This window comes from Nomascus leucogenys, chromosome 13, assembly GCF_006542625.1.
Source record: "Nomascus leucogenys isolate Asia chromosome 13, Asia_NLE_v1, whole genome shotgun sequence".
NCBI lineage: Eukaryota > Metazoa > Chordata > Mammalia > Primates > Hylobatidae > Nomascus > Nomascus leucogenys.
In genome coordinates this window covers 87,080,955-87,099,832 of record NC_044393.1, presented here as the reverse complement: position 1 = coordinate 87,099,832, position 18,878 = coordinate 87,080,955, and the positions used below count along the sequence as shown (strand labels likewise).

Here is an 18,878-nt window from a genome sequence, read left to right as displayed (position 1 = left end):
TTAGTTAGTCACAGAGAAGTACATTTTATTTTCTCACTTTTAAATAGAGTCATGTGCTGCATAATCACATTTTGGTCAATGGTGGACTGCATGTATGATGGTGGCCCATAAGATTATAATAGAGTTTAAAATTCCTATCACCTAGTGACATCATGTTTGTGGTGTTGCTGGTGTAAACAAACCAACTGTACTGCCAGGTATATAAAAGTAGAACACACATAATCATGTACAGTATATAATACTTGATAATGATAGTAAACAATTTCTGTTTTTACTATGGCTACAACTGCTGTATTTGCTCTACTATACTTTATCATAATTTAAAATGTCCTCCTTCTACTTTTAAAAAATGTTAACTGTAAAAAAGCCCCAGGCAGGTCTTTCAGGAGGGGTTCCAGAAGAAGACACTGTTGTCACAGGAGATGGCAGCTCCATGCGCGTTATTGCTCCGGAAGAACCTCCAGTGGGACAAGATGTGGACGTGGAAGACACTGATATTGATGATGCTGACCCTGTGTAGGCCTAGACTAATGTGTGTGCTTCTGTCTTAGTTTTTAACAAAAAAGTTAAAAAAAATTTAATAGACAAGAGCTTATACAATAAGAATACAAAGAAAGAATATTTTTATACAGCTGTACAACATGTTTGTGTTTTATTCATGTTATTAAAAAAGTAATTAATCCCAATACTTTGGGAGGCTGAGGTGGGTGGATCACGAGGTCAGGAGATGGAGACCATCCTGGCCAACATGGTGAAACCCTGTCTCTACTAAAAATACAAAACTTGGCTGGGCGTGGTGGCACGTGCCTGTAGTCCCAGCTACTCGGGAGGCTGAGGCAGGAGAATTGCTTGAACCCGGGAGGTGGAGGTTGCAGTGAGCCGAGATCACACCACTGCACTCCAGCCTGGCAACAGAGCGAGACTCTGTCTCAAAAAAAAAAAAAAGTAGTTAGTACTAGTGTTATTACTAAGTATTATTACAAAGAATCAAAAAGTTTAAAAATTAAAACATTTATAAGGTTAAAAACAGTTACAATAAGCTAATGTTATTATTGAAGAAAAAATATTATTTGATTCATAGTGTACCCTAAGTGTGCAGTGTTTATAAAGTCTCCAGTCATGTTCAGTAGGCCTTCACATTCGCTCACTACTCACCCCCTGACTCACCCAATTTTTATCCTGCAAGCTCCATTCATGGTGAGTGCCAGGTATAGGTGTATCTTATCTTTTATGCCATACTTTTACTGTACCTTTTCTATGTTATGTTTATATACACAAATATTTACCATTGTGTTACCATTGTCTACAGTATTCAGAATAGTAACATGCTGTGCAGGTTTATAGCCTAGGAGCAATCAGCTGGGCTATCTAGCCTAAGTCTGTAATAGGCTATACCATCTAGGCACAACGTGTTTGTGTTTTATTCATGTTATTACAAAAGTAATGCCGTCTGCCATGGTAAGTAAAACCTTACCACCTCGGTTTGTGTAAGTACACTCTATGTGATGTTTGCAGAACAACAAAGTCGCCTCATGACACATTTCTCAGAATGTACCCCGTTGCTAAGCAACACATAATTGTACACTGGGTCTTTCCAAATTTTTAAGACTTAGGTTAGAAATCTGACAAGAGTCAACATTAACAAAGTGAGGATGAGGGCGGAGATTGTGACTGTGTGAGTAGGAAGAAGGGTGTGCGTCTCAATGCTGGGCTACAGGTAGGGGACTACGTGTTGGTTTGATGCAGAGAGCTTAAACTATAGTTGTAAAAACATGGTATAATAGAAATTGCATTGAATTAAAAAATCAAGAAACTTGGAAACCAAGCCTGAGTCTGCTAACATAATCTTCTTGGGTATTTGTCAGACTAGGTCAGTACTCTCTGATCTTCGGTAACAAAACACCACAATATTCTGTGGTGCTAAGTAATAAGCTAGCTTCATGCACATAGCTATTGGCTCATGGTTGCCAGGGTGCAGAGACCTGACCTTTAGGCATCTGAACTCACCTTAAAGGCCATGGGTACTTCAATGATGTAAAGATCCACGTAATCTAGCTGGAGGACCCTGAGTGTCCTCTCCAGGGTTGGGCGGACCATATCTGGGACATGATTTGTAGCCCACAGCTGAAAGAATCAAAGGGGGATAATTAATTAACGTCCACACACTATTTACGATAATGCAGCCCCCTTTTCTTTGTAAAGCACTCATACACACTTTTTTTTTTTTTTTTGAGATGGGGGTCTCACTATGTTGCCCAGGCTGGTCTTTAACTCCTGGGCTCAAACGATCTGCCCACTTCAGCCTCCCAAAGTGCTGGGATTATAAGCATCAGCTACCGTGCCTGGCCCCTTGTACACATGTTATTCACACATTTCATTTCACAAAAATATGTTTATGATGCAGTGTCATCTGAGTATAGGATGAGCTGATAAAACTCTTGACACTCAGAGCCTAGCTTGAGAGCTTGTTTGGAGGTTCTAGTAGGGGAGTGCAGCTACTCATATACCCTTGACCTAAAAACCCTCCTCCTTCATCAGGGAAAGCCGTTCTCTTCCACTGAAAGTGCAGCTTCAAGAGGTACAATTGCCTAGACAGCCAGATCAGCTGAATTAGCCCTGGTGACCAATGGGGTGACATATGTTGCAGCCAGATCACCCTCACATCTCCAGACATCATTTTATGCAAATCTACCACAAGAGACTTACAGATCCTCCTTGACCACAGAGTATCTAATTTGATGGCAGTCTTCCCCATTTCTGAGCGAATTTCCTGATGCTTAGTTCTTGCATTTTTCCTCATTGTATAACTAGGGTTACATAATGTTCTAGATGTCCTGACCTAGCCTGATACTTTATTGTCATGCCACTCTGATAAAATGAGCAAGGAATATGGTTATGTGTGTGGCTTCACTGGGTCCTTCACATTGTGACAGGTGGTGTGAAAGCCTGGTGAAATTTTAAATTAGTGCATAGATTTAGATTTGCTTTCACTGATGTTTTGTTCTTGTTTGGCCCTACTTAGACCCCAGAGCAATTAAATTACTCTTTCACTAAGGCATTACATAATGAAGGATCAAGGTTTGGTTGATCCTACTGGAGCATATGTACCCTTAGATGTCTGAGACATACAGTGCCAAGGTTGCTATATCCACAGGACAAATTAGTACATCTTTTGGAATATCAGTTTTGCTCACAGATTTTTTGGGGGGATGTAAGTTTATAATCATACTTTCCTTTTTTCTTTCTTTTTTTTTTTGAGACGGGGTCTTGATGTGTTGCTGAGGCTGGAGCGCAGTGGCTTGATCTTGGCTTACTGCAACCTCTGCCTCCCGGGTTCAAGCATTTCTCCTGCCTCAGCCTCCCAAGTAGCTGGGATTACAGGCACCTGCTACCACGCCTGGCTAATTTTTGTATTTTTAGTAGAGACGGGATTTCACCATGTTGGCCAGTCTGATCTTGAACTTCTGACCTCAAGTGATCCTTCCTCCTCTGCCTGCCAAAGTGCTGGGATTACAGGCTTGAGCCACTGCACCCGGCCTGAATCATACTTTTTTTGGTTACAAGAAAGGGCAAGCAAAATTGGTAAAATCTGATTTTTTCCTCTGTTGGACAATGATTTTTTTCTTGCCTTAAAAACACAGAGAAAATTAAACATGAAGAGAGTAGTGGAAAAATGTGTTAACGTGTGTTTTGATTGCTACTTTGGGTCCCTTTGGTGTTACTATTGCAATCCCATCTAAGTGGAAATTCTGTTCGATATTTATTTTATTTTCTTTTTCATTCCTGGGCATAGGCTGATGATATTTTAATTTACTTTTATTCAACAAACATACATAGTATTAGCTTTGTGCCAGGTTCGGTGTGAGTGCTTTGTAAATGTGAACTCATAACAACTTTATGAAATAGTTGACATTATTATCCCCATTTTACAGAGAAAAAAAACTGAGGTCCAGAAATGGTAGGCAGCTCAGCCAATAGTGACAGATCTGGGCCTCTGACCTGGGCAACCTTGCCCCAGTCTAGGCACTTAATCACCCCCACATTGCCTCTCAGGTGCTGCTGAGCTGCAGTGAAGACAGTCCTGATGAGGCAATAGCAATGGCACATTACATGAACTCAGCTGCACACACTGTTTCTGCTTACTTAAGTAAACATCAATATTTTGCCCAAGTATGCTTTATTACATACAGCCCATATTGACATTGTATATGTATGAATATTGCTTTCTATTCACAACTGTACTTTTTGGACAATTTAAAGGATTAAAGTTAAAGGACAATTTAAAGCATGTTTTGACCACCTTTTCCTTGTATGCTAACTTTAGCCCCTATCATAGTAAGAAATGACTCCTATAATATGAGTCATTAAGCTAAAGGCTTGCATAATGTGCCTGCCCAGGAAGCTCACATAGCTGGCTTTTGGACTGGTGACCTTATGAGCTTGTTTTTTTTTTTTTTTAATTTACGTTTGTTTGCTTTTATTAAACAAAATCTGAATACCATTTGAGTTAATTACATTTGCTCAAATGCTTTTTTTTTTTTTTTGAGAGAGGGTCTCGCTCTGTCACTCAGGTTGGAGTGCAGTGATGTGAACATGACTCATTGCAGCTTCAACCTCCTTGGCTCAAGCCATCCTCCTGCCTCAGCCTCCCAAGTAGCTGGGACTACAGGTGCAAGCTACCATGCCTGGCTAATTTTTGTATTTTTTTTTTGTAGAGACAAGGTTTTTCCATGTTACCCAGGTTGGTCTTGAACACCTAAGCTCAAGCAAAACACCTGCCTCAGCCTCCCAAAGTGCGGATTAGAGGCGTGAGACACCACACCGAGCCAAATACTTTTTTAAAACCTTCTTTCTCTCCCCCAAATTCTACTCTGCTTACTTCTCCCAAACTAATAACTAATTCATTAATATGATACAAGAATGTTGAAAATCCTATTTTGCATGATTTTGGTCTCATTTGAACACTTATCTTTTAAACAAACAAACCCAAACTGTTATTAAGTACTGCATACTCCTGAGTGCAATTACACACACACACACACACGGAAGATGAATAATAAAATGAACACCTGAAACCTTCTCACTGCCCCCAATGGAGGCTGAAGGCAAGATCTCACCTTTCCACAGTAGAAGATATCTTCCCTCCGCACCTTTCCTTCTGCTATCTTCTCCCTGATGGCCTCCCCAACTTCGTGTTCGTTTTGGTAGATGTAGGCCCCATCAATATGTCGGTACCCTGTGTCAATAGCAACCTTCACTGATGTTGCACAGGCTCCCTTAGGGGTCTGAAGTGACAAAGAGGTTGGGTTTGGGGAAAAGAGAAATGGTCTTTCCTTTAATCATCATTAATCAGGACATTTTGCGTGTACATTCCTTTACAGCTAAAATGACACATTCCCGATTCCTCGCTATTGTGATTGGAAAATGGTGTTCAGCAGCAGAAGAAACTGACCTCCCAGGGGCCTCTCCCCTCCCTCAGTGGGAGACAACATCTGTCCCAGGTCTGCCCTCAGCTTTGTGGCATCAAAAATGTGATTTGATCAATATTTCCTGTGACAAGGGAATTCATGGAAGCCTTTTTATAGTAGGGCACAAGCTGATTGAAGAAGGCTAAATTATAAATCAAAAGGTTGGGTAAGCAAATTGAGATGTATCCACAGAATGGAATACTCCTCAGTAATAAAAAGGAATGAGGTGGGCCTGGTGCAGTGGCTCACACCTGTAATCCCAGGACTTCGGGAGGCTGAGGCAGGAGGATTGCTTCAGGCCAGGAGTTTGAGACCAGCCTGGGCAACATAGGGAGACCCCATCTGTACAAAAAGTAAAGTAATTAGCTGGGTGTGGTGGCATGCACCTGTGGTCCCAGTTACTCAGGAGGGTAAGGTAGGGGGATTGCTTGAGCCTGGGAGTTCAAGGCTGCACTGAGCCATGATCATGCCACTGCACTCCAGCCTGGGCAACAGAGACAGACCCTGTCTCAAAAAAAAAAAAGAAAGAAAAAGAAATGTAGCATTGATGACAACACATAGTATGGATGAATCTCAAAATAATTATACTGAGTGAAAGAAGACAGACCAAAAAGAATAAATACTGTTTTTCTCTTCTAGCATTTTATATAAATGGAATCATAGTCTGTGGTGACAGACATAGATGAGGGATTGCCTGGGGTCGGGAGTGGAAGGAAGTATGGGTGGAAGGAGGGATTACAAAGTGGTATGAGGAAGCTTATAGAGTTGATAGATATGTTCATTATTTTGGTTGTAGTGATGGCCTTACAGATGTATATATGTCAAACTCTTCAAATTGTATACTTTAAATATGGGCAGTTTATTTATTTATTTATTTATTTATTTATTTATTTATTTATTGTTTTGAGACGGAGTCTCGCTGTCGCCCAGGCTGGAGTGCAGTGGCGCGATCTCGGCTCACTGCAGGCTCCACCCCCCGGGGTTCACGCCATTCTCCTGCCTCAGTCTCCCGAGTAGCTGGGACTACAGGCGCCCACCACCTCGCCTGGCTAATTTTTTTTGTATTTTTAGTAGAGACGGGGTTTCACCGTGTTAGCCAGGATGGTCTCCATCTCCTGACCTTGTGATCCGCCCTTCTCGGCCTCCCAAAGTGCTGGGATTACAGGAATGAGCCACCGTGCCCGGCCTGGGCAGTTTATTATATGTCAGTTATATCTCAATAAAACTGAGGAAAAAATATTGTTGAGGAACAATTTTATGTTTTAGGATATATTTTAATAAAATTTGGTAGCTACATCTTTGTTCATTTTATTAACTCACATTAAACAGAAGAATGAGCATATCCTTTCCCCTGAACCTGATTTTTCATTTGCTATGGTTTGATTATTTTTGTCCCCTCCAAAACTCGTGTTGAAACTTAATCTCCAATGTAACAAACAGTGTTGGGAGGTAGGGCCTAATGGGAGGTGTTTAGGATTAATGCCACCATAAAAAGGGCTGTGAGAGTGGGTTCTCCCTCTTCTGTCATGTGAGTAATAGTGTTTCTCTTCTCCAGAGAATGCAGCATTCAAGGTACACCCTTGGAAGTGAGAGACTGGGCCCTAACCTGCTGGCATCTTGATCTTGGACTTTCCAGCCTCCAGAACTGTAAGAGAATAAACTTCTGTTCTTTATCAGTTACCCAGTCTCAGGCATTCTGTTACAGCAGCACAAAATAGAGTAAGACACCATTTTTCAGATTCCACATAAATCTCTATGCCTCAATTATGATGGCATTTAAATATACGAATGTATTTCATTTTAGTTACATTTTTTCTTAATGAGAAACAGCAATGAGATTTCCCTGAAGACAAACATCTAGTCTCATCAAATATAATTTTCAAAGCATCTTTTAGAGAGTGTGTGTGTGAGAGGGTTAATTCTATTTTCTGATTTGTGCTGACTTCATATCGAAGGGTGATGGTTCTGATCTTGCTCAACAAATGTTGGTTAACTACTTTTGCTTTCTTTAGTGTTCTAACCAAATGCTGGACAAATCACATCAGACATGTGAACTCTGGTCCACACCTATTGATTTGTTGTAGGCTGAGCGAGAGAATAAATCTGAAATGTATTTCTAGTGATTTTATAGTCCTGGGCAGGAAATAGAAAGCCTTGGGGACATATATTGTATTTTTTTCCCCCTGCTACAGTTGAAAGTCATCACTATAGAGAAGATAAGAGGATACAAAAAATGAACAAACTGGCTACATAGATGATATTATAAGATTCATAGTCACAAATAGCAAATAGCTGGGAAAAGGAGACACACATTTCAGCAACATTAGAAATATTTGTTTGGTTAATTAATTAACAACATGATTAATAGGACTTGGACAGTAATTGAATCAAAAGGCCAGAAAAAGCCTGTAAAATGAGATGTTATGAATGACAAGTGTGACAACCAAAGTACAATGGGAAGGGGAGGTGAGGCGTGGTGTCCAGAAATTTACAGGGAAGAAAATAAACATCTACTTTCATTCTCAAGTATCTACATTATTATCATTATCATTATTATTATTATTATTATTATTATTATTATTAGAGACAGGGTCTCCGTCACCCAGGCTGGAGTGCAATGGCACGATTATGGCTCACTGTAGCCTTGGCCTCCTAGGTTCAAGCGATTCTTCCACCTCAGCCTCCTGAGTAAGTGGGACTACAGGCGTGTGCCACCATGCCTGGCAAACATTTTTGTAGAGATGGGGTTTTGCCATGTTGCCCTTGCTGGTCTCAAACTCTTGGGCTCAAGTGGTCCTCCTGCCTTGACCTCCCTCTACATATTATTAATATATGAAGCTTAATACTAGATGGTAAATAGAATCTCAGAAACATCACTGAAATTTTATGGGCTGGAACTGATCATTTAAATGAAGAGCTAAAGTACATAACGAAGGGAGCCCCAGACAAATGCATATTGAAGTAGGTGCTTGTATTTTCAAAGATTAACCCAAAAAATGAAGTACAGAGGAGAGCATTTAGGATAAAGAAAGTACGGCCAGGGATGGTGGCTCACGCCTATAATCCCAGCACTTTGAGAGGCCCAGGCGGGCAGATCACCTGAGGTCAGGAGTTCAAGACCAGCCTGGCCAACATGGTGAAACCCCGTTTCTACTAAAAAATACAAAATGTAGCCAGGCCTGGTGGCAGACACCTGTAATCCCAGCTACTTGGGAGGCTGAGGCAGGGGAATCTCTTGAACCTGGGAGGCAGAGGTTACAGTGAGCTGAAATCATGCCACTGCACTCCAGCCTGGGTGACTGACAGAGTGAGACTCTGTCTCAAAAAAAAAAAAAAAAAAAAAAAAGAAAAGAAAAGAAAAAGAAAGTGGTAAAGGCAAGGGCTAAGGTACGAGTGTAGTCCACTGCTGCATATTTGGATGATGACTCATTTAACAAGGATTATGGCACAGAAGCAAGTTATAGTAGTGAAAATCTTCAATTATTCAGCTATCACCAGGGATTGTCTTCTAAAAGCTGGGTATTTACTTACTGGATATTTTACTATTTACTTATTTATTTATATGTTTATATTTATATACTTGCTGAAAAATATTGTCCCTCAGAAGGCAGAAGCAGCAGTGAGATGTCTTACTGTTTTGTACTTAATTCTCATCAATATGGAGGAACTAGTTGGGACTGTGGACATGAGGACCACACTTTGAAATTCTTTTTTTTTTTTTTTTTTTTTTTTTTTGAGACAAAGTCTCACTTTGTCGCCAGGCTGCAGTGCAGTGGTGTGATCTTGGCTCGCTGCAACCTCTGCCCCCCGGGTTCAAGCGATTTTCCTGCCTCAGCCTCCCAAGCAGCTGGGACTACAGGTGTGTGCCACCATGCCCAGCTAATTTTTGTATTTTCAGTAGAGACGGGGGTTTCACCATGTTGGGCAGGATGGTCTCAATCTCTTGACCTTGTGATCTGCCTGCCTCAGCCTCCCAAAGTGCTGGGATTACAGGCATGAGCCACTGCACCCGGCCCACACTTCGTAATTCTTAAATGTGGCACAAAGAAATTCTACATAAATTCTGACACATTTTTTAGGAAAACCAGTTTTGAAAAAAATCAGAAAGATCAAATAGGATACCACATAAATGATATGATAGGAGAATCTAAAATATAAAAATTTGATTCCACAATTAAGGACAATCTCACTGAACAGTAAAACAAAAAATCTGGTTTCCTAAAGTGGCTGACAGCATCTCCTTCTACTTGAGAAAATTAAAAATGCTGGATTATGCTGGCATGGTGGCACACGTCTGTAATCCCAGCGCTTTGGGAGGCTGAGGTGGGAGGATCGCTTGAGCCCAGGAGTTTGAAAACAGCCCGGGCAACATGGAAAAACACCATCTCTATAAAAAATACAGAAATTAGCTGGGTCTTGTGACTCGCTTGACCCTGGGAGGCAGAATTTGCAGGGAGCTGTGATCATGCCACTGAGCCTCAGCCTGGGTGATGGAGCAAGACCCAGTCTCAAAAAAAAAAAAAAAAAAAACAAAGCTAGATTAAAACTTTTAAAAAGATTGCCATAAAAGTGCTGAAAAGACAGTAAGCATTTATTAATTCAAACTAAATTTTATGGGAAAGTCTGAATGCAGAAATGAGAGGTGTAGGAGATGAAAAAGGAAAGTAAAAACACTCCCTAAAAGGCTGTGGCCACCTCCAGTCCCTGGGAGAATTCATAACCTCTGTAGCCGGAGTCTGCTGACCAGTTTAATGTGGTCACTGGGTAGCAGTGCCTCCAGGGAACCTGGAGCAAACACACACAAATGCTGTCTGAAAGAAAATACTTGTTTTTCACCCTTGATGCTCGCTCACAAATACTTTTTTAAAAGTAGTATTAGCCTGCACACAGTTGAAGAATTCAGGTACCCCAGAAAACAAAGTTCCATAAAGGAAGACTGACAGAAACAACCGAGAGCCTTAACAGAACCATAGATCCTAATATTGGAACTATCATCAGAGTGAAATTGGACCTGTATCTTACACCATACACAAAAAGTCAACTCAAAATGGATCAAAGATTTTTAAGACCAGAAACTGTAAAGCTCCTAGAAGAAAACATAAGGGAAAAAGCATCACGACATTGGGGTAGGTGATGATTTCTTGGATATGACACCAAAAGCACAAGAAACAAAAGCAAAAATAGGTTGTTGGTACTACATCAAGGTAAAAAGCCTCTGCACAGAAAAGGAAACACTCAACAGAGTTGAAAGGCAACCTATGGAATAGGAGAAAATATTTGCAAACCGTATATCTCACAAGGGGTTAATATCCAAGATATAATTAAAAAGAACTTCTACAACTCAATAGCAAAGAAACAGAAACAAAAAACAAAACAAAACAAAAAACCCCAAAGAAAAACCTAACCTGATTAAAAAGTGGCAAAGGACTTGAGTAGACATTTCTCCAAAGAAGACATACAAATGGCTAATAGGTATATAAATATCAGTATCGCTATCCATCTGGGAAATGCAGATCAAAACTACAATGAAATAACACCTCACACCCATTAGGATGACTATTATCAAAAAACTTAAAGGTAACAATTATTGGTGAGAATGTAGAGAAATTAGAACTCTTGTACACTGCTGGTGAAAATGTAAAATGGTGCAACTACTGTGGAAAACAGTATGGAGGTTCCTAAAAAAATTAAAGATATATTAGAACATGTTGGTCAAGAAAAACAATTAAAAATAGAACTACCATATGATCCAGCAATCCTACTTCAGGGTATATATCCAAAGGAAATAAAATCAGTATCTTGAGGAAATATTTGCACTTCCATGTTCACTGTAGCATTATTCACAATAGCTAACATATGGAAACAACCTGAATATTCACTGACAGATGAGCAGGTAAAGAAAATGTGGTACATAAACAATGTAATATTATTCAGCCTCAAAAAAGAAGGAAATTCTGCAGTACACAACAATATGGATGAACCTGGAGGACATTATACTAAGTGAAATAATTCAGTCACAGAGTAATACCACAATAAAAAATTGGAATTATTAGTCAAAATTTAAAATAACTATGATTGTTTTGATTAAAGAAATAAGCTGGAGGCTGGTCATGGTGGCTCATGCCTATAATCTCAGCACTTTGGAAGGCTGATGCAGAATTGCTTGATGCTAGGGGTTTGAGACTGGCCTGGGCAACATAGTAAGACCCTGTCTTACAATAAAATAATAAAATAAAATAAAAACAAAAATTAAAAATTTATCCAGGCATGGTGATGTACACCTGTCTGTAGTCCTGGCTACTTGAGAGGCAGAGGCAGGAGGATTGCTTGAGCCCAGGAGTTGAGATCTTCAGTGAGCTACTATTGCACCACTGCAGTCCAGCCTGGGTGACAGAAGAAGACCCCCATCTTTATTAAAAAAAAAGAAAATTAAATTAAATTTAAAAACAAAGAAATAAACTTGAAAATCTCTATAGAGGACAGGAAACTATGAAAAATGCCCTAGAAGATTTAGGAAAGAACCAAACACAGCAATTCTGTAAACAAAACAAACAAACAAAAATCTGATAAGACATCTGAAATTAAATGGACGCATCAGTAGCATATCGGACATAGCAAGAAGGAATTAAGTAGAAGGAAGAAGGTAAATCAGCAGAAATGATCCAGCACTGCTCCTCCTTGTTAATGTCCAGCATTCCCTGTGTCCTTTGAAAACAACGCAGAAGCTGCTGCCTTGGAACACGTGCTCCAGGCAGGATCTACCTGCATATTGCCTCCTAGTCACCAGACCAATAATTAGTTGTTCCAAGAGGGGGCTTCCAGTGAATATCACTTGGTAGGGAGACTAATTTCACAGCCGTGGAGTCACGTTAGAATATATGCTTCTCAATATAAAAGGTAGGAGTTCTTGGCTGGGCTTGTTGGCTCATGCCTGTAATCCCAGCACTTTGGGAGGCTGAGGCAGGTGAATTACCTGAGGTTGGCAGTTCGAGACCAGCCTGATCAACAGGGAGAAACCTCGTCTCTACTAAAAATACAGAATTAGCTGGGCATGGCCATCTTGGTGAAACCCCATCTCTACTAAAAATACAAAAATTAGCTGGGTGTTGTGGTGCACACCTGTAGTCCCAGCTACTCAGGAGGCTAAGGCAGGAGAATTGCTTGAACCCGGGAGGTAGAGGTTTTGGTGAGCGGAGATCGATCGTGCCATTGCACTCCAGCCTGGGCAACAAGAGCGAAAGTCTGTCTCAAAAAAAAAAGGTAGGAGTTCCTTTTATATTTTGGATATTATCCCTTATGAGATCTCCTGGCTGGATAAAAGAAGAAAGAGACTGATACACTGAGGGAGCTGCACACTGCGACACCATGCAATGGAGGTGCAGAGCGTGTGTAAGAGTGGATCTTGGGGTGAAGCATCAAGAGGAAGGTGGAATTTCAAGTTGGATAAAGGAGAGTTTATTGATATGGAAACACCATCTTCTGATACGTGACTTAACACCTCAGGAAACAGTGCTAACACACTGCCAGCATAACTCTTGAAATCTTGGAAAAAGTGAGATCCACATACATGAAGTAGACATTCGAGAAATACCATGGCAGATGGTCAAAAGAGGGCTCAGGAAGCTCAGAGAAGGGAGCCCACTATAGTAGATACACTATGTAAGGCCGGAAACCCACGGATGATCTATGTTTTGCAGCAGGGCCCAGAGAACACTCCTTTTATCAAAGAGACAGCAATGCTTTAGCAACAAAAACACCAGAGTTGGTGAGCTCAATTACAGCTGTCCTCTGTAGACAAGGTAGACTGTGGGAGATGTTGAAAAACTAGGTTTACTAAAAAATCAGGGGCCAGGTGTGGTGGCTCAGACCTCTAACATCAGCACTTCAGGAGACCAAGACAGGAGGATTGCTTGAGCCTAGGAGTTCAAGACCAGCCTGGGCAACATAGTGAGATCCTGTCCTTATTTTAAAAACTAGGAATGATGGAATTTTAAAATAATAGACGCTACATGGTAGTACTAACTTCAGAAGTGAAGTGAGCACCGTTATCAAAATGAGTGGTATCCAAAGAGCATGACCCGCAGAGATGCTTTGCAGAGATGGTTAATTAGACATGAAATCCCTGGAGTTTTCAGGCAACATACAGGATGCTCGGTTACATTTGAAATTCAAATGGGCACTACTTTTTGTATATGCATATTCCAAATATTAAATGGGATGGAACATACTTATATTTAAAAATTATTCATTGTTCATCTGAAGTTCAAATTTACCTGGACATCTTATATTTTTACTTGCTAAATCTGGCAACCCTACCCTAAAAGCAAGTTAGATAGGCAGCCAACAAGTGCATTGCATAATTTAAAGAAACCAAAGCAGTCAGCATGGATTATTGGGCTGGGCATGGTGGCTCATGCCTATAATCCCAGCAATTTTGAAGGCCAAGGTGGTAGAGTTGCTTGAGTCCAGGAGTTTCAGACCATCCTGGGCAACATAGAGATACCTTGTCTCTATTAAGAATTAAAAAAAAATGGATTATTGGAAGGCTGATGGAAGTTCTTTCAAGATAAAGTCATAGGTATGGCTGTATACTAGGAAAAGCATTAAGAAGAAAGCACACTACCCAAAAGGCGCCCTGAGGCTCCAGAGCCAGCATATTCCATACTTGCAGTACTATTCCTACCCATTTACTGTGTGACATGAATACACCAGGTTTCAGTAGGCCCAGAATGGGGAGGGGCTCAGCAGAACTCCAGACTTTACCACAAGCATCCCTGCCACTTGGGCCATATGACCCAGCAGGCCCTATTGTTTACATGTGGCATGGAGTTTATGGCAAGCCCCAGTTGGAGAATTACAAGGTAAGCCTGTAGGGTTCTGGAGCAAGTCACGCCATCTACATTGTTGACATTGCTGCTGAGTCCTGTAGAGATAGTATCTCTGACCATGGGACATGATGTGACTGTGTGGCCAGAGCTGCCCATTATGAGCTGGCTTATATAAAATCCACTACAACATAAGTTTGGGTGGGTCAGTGGAAATCCATTGTAAGATGTAATTGGCACATTTGTGATTGGACACAAGTTGGACAAGACAGCATGCCATCCAGATGTCATCCAAAATCTGAATGAGTTGCTGTTGCTTACAAATTAATAATTACAGCATTCTCCAAAAAGTGTTAGAAGACTGGCCAACAACTGGATTATTATTCATGATGATTGGCTGTACTGGAGGACAAGCTGCCACCCTCTTGTAGTGTGATGTCTATTATATCCTCAATAATAGTCCCCCAAGTGTTAGTTGCATGTGTTTTTTCTTTTTTCTTGTAGAAATAAAGAGGAAAATAAGGCATTGCTTGCACTCATGTCTAGTATCAGAATGGGGAAGTAGGACAAAATGGAGAAATAGACTTAACTCTCTGAAACCACTCATTTATGTTTTCTGCCTGGCCCCTGGTCCCCTTAGGTAGAGCTTATGAGACCTTCACCCTGTCCTCAGCTTAAAACCAGATCTGAAAAAATTACTTGGTATAAGAGCAAGGCTTTGCTTTCCCCAGGTGAGAGAAAGTTCCCTGGGTGATCAGAAAAGGGGAATTAAATGGGCATTGGAGAGAAAGTAAGGAATGTTTAGGGCCGGGTGTCATGGCTCATGCGTGTAATCTGAGCATTTTGGGAGGCTGGAGCAGGTGGATCACTTGAGCCCAGGAGTTCGAGACCAGCCTGGGCAACACGGCAAAAACCTGCCTCTAATAAAAATAAAATAAATAAAATAAAAGGAATGTTTAAAGGATGGCACATTCCTGAGAAATGGGTTCTGAGCCCTGCACCCCCACCTCCCTCTGCTCAGGAGCAAAATGTAGTGGGTGTTTTAGGCTTCTCCTGGGTACTCACTAAGAGCTTGGACTGCACTTCTCCTTTGCCCCATGGGTCATTCAGATTCTGAAAACTTGCTGCAACTACAGCAGTCTCAACCACAGCCACTCAGGAAGGAATATTCCCCCATCTAACTTTCTAGGCCATGCCTTCTCCATAGCTTGTACCCCATAATTAGACTTGCTCATCATTTCTTTTATCTTTGAACAATAGTTATCTCCTGTAAGGAACTTACATGGGGGAGATATAACAAACAATAGAGAATATAGCTTCGAGAATCTCTTCATATATGTGGTTGGAGCCAAGATTATGAATGAGATCATAAAGAAACATTGTGCAAAGAAAGAAGAGAAAGGGGCCAAGGATCAAACTCATATAATTATTCCAAGAGTAATTTTCAATTGCATTACCAAAAACAAGGGAGGTGGGCAATTGAAGTGGAATGTGGGATTGTGATCCAAGTCTTAACTACTCTTGCCATGGGTAGTTTATTTCTCCTCATCCGCCTTCCATTCTCCATGCTACAACCTGAGTTTTATCCTTCAAAAATACAGATCCAGTGATGCTCTTTCTTTGCTTCTAAACTTTAGATGATGTCTCATTACTATAGAATGAAGTTCCAACTCCTGGCTGAGCATAGTGGCTCATGCCTATAGTTCCAGCACTTTGGGAGGCTGAGGCGGGCGGATCGCTTGAACCCAGGAGTTCAAGACCAGCCTGGGCAATATGATGAAACCCCTTCTCTACAAAAAATACAAAAATTAGCTGGGCATGGTGGCGCCTGCCTGTGGTCCCAGCTACTCAGGAGGTTGAGTCAGGATGATTGCTTGAGTCTGGGAGCAGAGGTTGCAGTGAGCCAAGATTGCATCATTGCACTCCAGCCTGGGTGACAGAGTAAGACCCTGCCTCAAACAAACAAGCAAAGTTCCAACTCCTTAGCATGGTGTTCAAGGTCCTTGGTAATCCCTGTCTTAATCTGCATTTTCAGATTCAGCTGCCATCACCATTAACTCCCTGTGCCAGGCACTATGGGCTTGGCATTCACTGGATATATGATATATCCTTCTCTGTCTAACTAAAATGTCTCTATACTTCTTATTGCCAAAATGTCCTGCTTTAGCTGTGCTTCTCTGTCTGGTACATTCATGCTCAGCTTCAAATAGTTCATTCATACATGACCACTCAAATTTCAGTAGCATTTCTACACATGTCACTGTTTGTTCTCGTAATCAGCATTAAATGTTGAACTGCAACAGGGAACAGATATTCTCATAAGCTGAAACTTTACTATGTTTTAAAGGAAGCCCATTTCAATCTTCATGGTCAAATTTAATTATTTCCATTTCTATGCTGATATGGTTTGGCTGTGTCCCCTCCCAAATCTCATCTTGAATTGTAGTTCCCATTATCCCCACATGTTGTGGGAGGGACGCAGGGAGAGGTAATTGAATCATGGGAGAGGTTACTTCCATGCTGTTCTCAGGGTAGTGAGTGAATTCTCATGACATTTGATGGTTTTATAAGGGGCTTTTCCCCTTTGGCTCAGCATTTCTCCTTGCTGCCATCTTATGAAGAAGGACGTGTTTTCTTTCCCTTCTGCCATGATTGTAAGTTTCTTGAGGCATCCCCAGCCATGTGAACTCTGAGTCAAACCTCTTTCCTTTATAAATTAACCAGTCTCTAGGGTATGTCTTTAATAGCAGCATGAGAATGGACCAATACATATGTTTTCAGAGACTGTTTACAGAGAGTTCTAGAATAGTATTGATCCTTATCTTTGTCATTCTACAATTAGTTGTCAAGAATCTGCCCCCTCTATTTGATTTTTAATCCCTGGATAACAGAGACATTGTTTTCCTCATATATGACACTTCTATCGCCTAGTGCTTAGTGCATGGCAAGTATTCACTATGTGTTTTTTAGACTGAACTAAAAATTAATATAAAAAAAACAAGTCATAAACATATGAATTTCATGTGGCTCAGTTCACTCTAGGAATCAACATTTAGCTAAATTTCAGTAAAGGCAGCAGAAAGCTCTCCTTCTCTAATCCAAACTAATTTTTAATCATGAATTGATTTAGTTTAACCTTTGGCTCAATACCTATTCAGTAAATAGTAGTCCTTTCATTATTACAAATTGAGGTTGCTTCCATTACTACAAACAGTAAGTCAATGAGATCTGCTTAAAATAAATTGCAGATTATGCTATAGGCAAATGTTAAAAGAAACAAGCAAGCAAAGATAGAAAAGATAAGCTTACCGATTTAGGTTCTGAGTAGGTACCAAGTCCGATGATGGGAATGCTGTTTCCATCACTTAGAGGTATGCGGTGACTTGCAGCACTGAGATCCATTGTGGAGAATCTGATTGTAGGAGTGATTCTGAACACCACAGGGAGTCTTTTTAAAAAGGTGTCCTAGGGCCTATTCAATCAAAGAAAGGAAGGCCAGAGGGAGGAGCAGAGGGAAGGGAGATTAACACACCTATTTCTCAACCTGTTTTTTTTCCAGGTTGTCCTGGAAATCCTAAGCATGGTTGTCCTTTGAACTTCATCAGAGGCTTGTAAAACATAACCTATTGAGAGCTTATGCTTACTTCTTCGCAACAAAAGATTGAAAAAACAAAAAGAAACAAATTTATCTGATCTCTATCAGTTAGGATGCTTTTGTTGGCAAATAAGAGACTGACACAGTTTGGCTGTGTCCCCAACCAAATCTTATCTTGAATTGTAGCTCCCATAATCCCCAACATCATGGGAGGGACTTAGTGGGAGGTAATTGAATCATGGGGGTGTTTTTTTTCCCATGCTGCTCTTGTGATAGTGAATAAGTCTCACAAGATCTGATGGTTTTATGAAGGATAGTTCCCCTGCACATGCTCTCTTACCTCCTGCCATGTAAGACATGCCTTTGCTCCTCTTTCACCTTCTGCCATGATTGTGAGGCCTCCCCAGCCATGTGGAACTGTGAGTCCATTAAATCTCTTTTTCTTTATTAATTACTCAGTCTCGGTTGTCTTTATTAGCAGTGTGAGAATGAACTAATACACAGTTCTATCTTAAATTCTCTTAAACTATAATGGAAATTTATTGGTTCATATTCCTCAAATTCTGGCAGTAGGGCTAGCTTCAGGGGAGACTAGACATTTTCTAGGACTTCCCAGGAGATATGGATGTAGCAGAACTGGAAAGGGATCTAGGATCTTTATCACAAGTCAAGCTTATCACCAGTTACACTGGACTAGAGGAACAATAACATGGCCAGGACCAATTTCTCACTTCTTATTCATCTCTCTGCCTTCTTGTTCTCTCAGGAAACTCTCTCTCTCTCAGTTCCCTTAACATTGAAAAGTATTTACTGACTGTCCTTGGAGTGACAAGGTTTCAAGCTCAAACAACAAAAAAGAGATTTTACTTTTTCAATAACTCAAACAGTAGTCCTGAAATTGAAACTTGTTGGCCTTGATTGCCTTTCTTGGTTCATGCATCCATCATGAAATCAATCACAGTGGCCAAAGGAAAAAAAAGACATTTCCTT

The 18,878-nt window shown here is 40.7% G+C and overlaps 1 protein-coding gene across 3 annotated transcripts in view; it reads right to left on the bottom strand.

The window, feature by feature from the left end:
• The window catches only part of AKR1D1 (aldo-keto reductase family 1 member D1), a 40,911-nt gene extending 23,129 nt beyond the window's left edge, over nucleotides 1–17,782 (bottom strand). Inside the window, exons 1-3 of one of the 3 annotated variants that reach the window (XM_004090238.2) lie at nucleotides 17,603–17,782; nucleotides 5,118–5,285; nucleotides 2,008–2,124 (exon numbers count right to left, since the gene is read on the bottom strand). In XM_004090238.2, coding sequence (XP_004090286.1) covers nucleotides 2,008–2,124; nucleotides 5,118–5,285; nucleotides 17,603–17,695 — 378 coding nt within the window. In that variant the 5' untranslated portion in view covers nucleotides 17,696–17,782. The remainder of the gene's footprint in view (nucleotides 1–2,007; nucleotides 2,125–5,117; nucleotides 5,286–17,602) is intronic. The other 2 variants (XM_003261393.4, XM_003261391.4) reach the window with 2 other exon arrangements.
• Nucleotides 17,783–18,878: the final 1,096 nt, after the last annotated feature.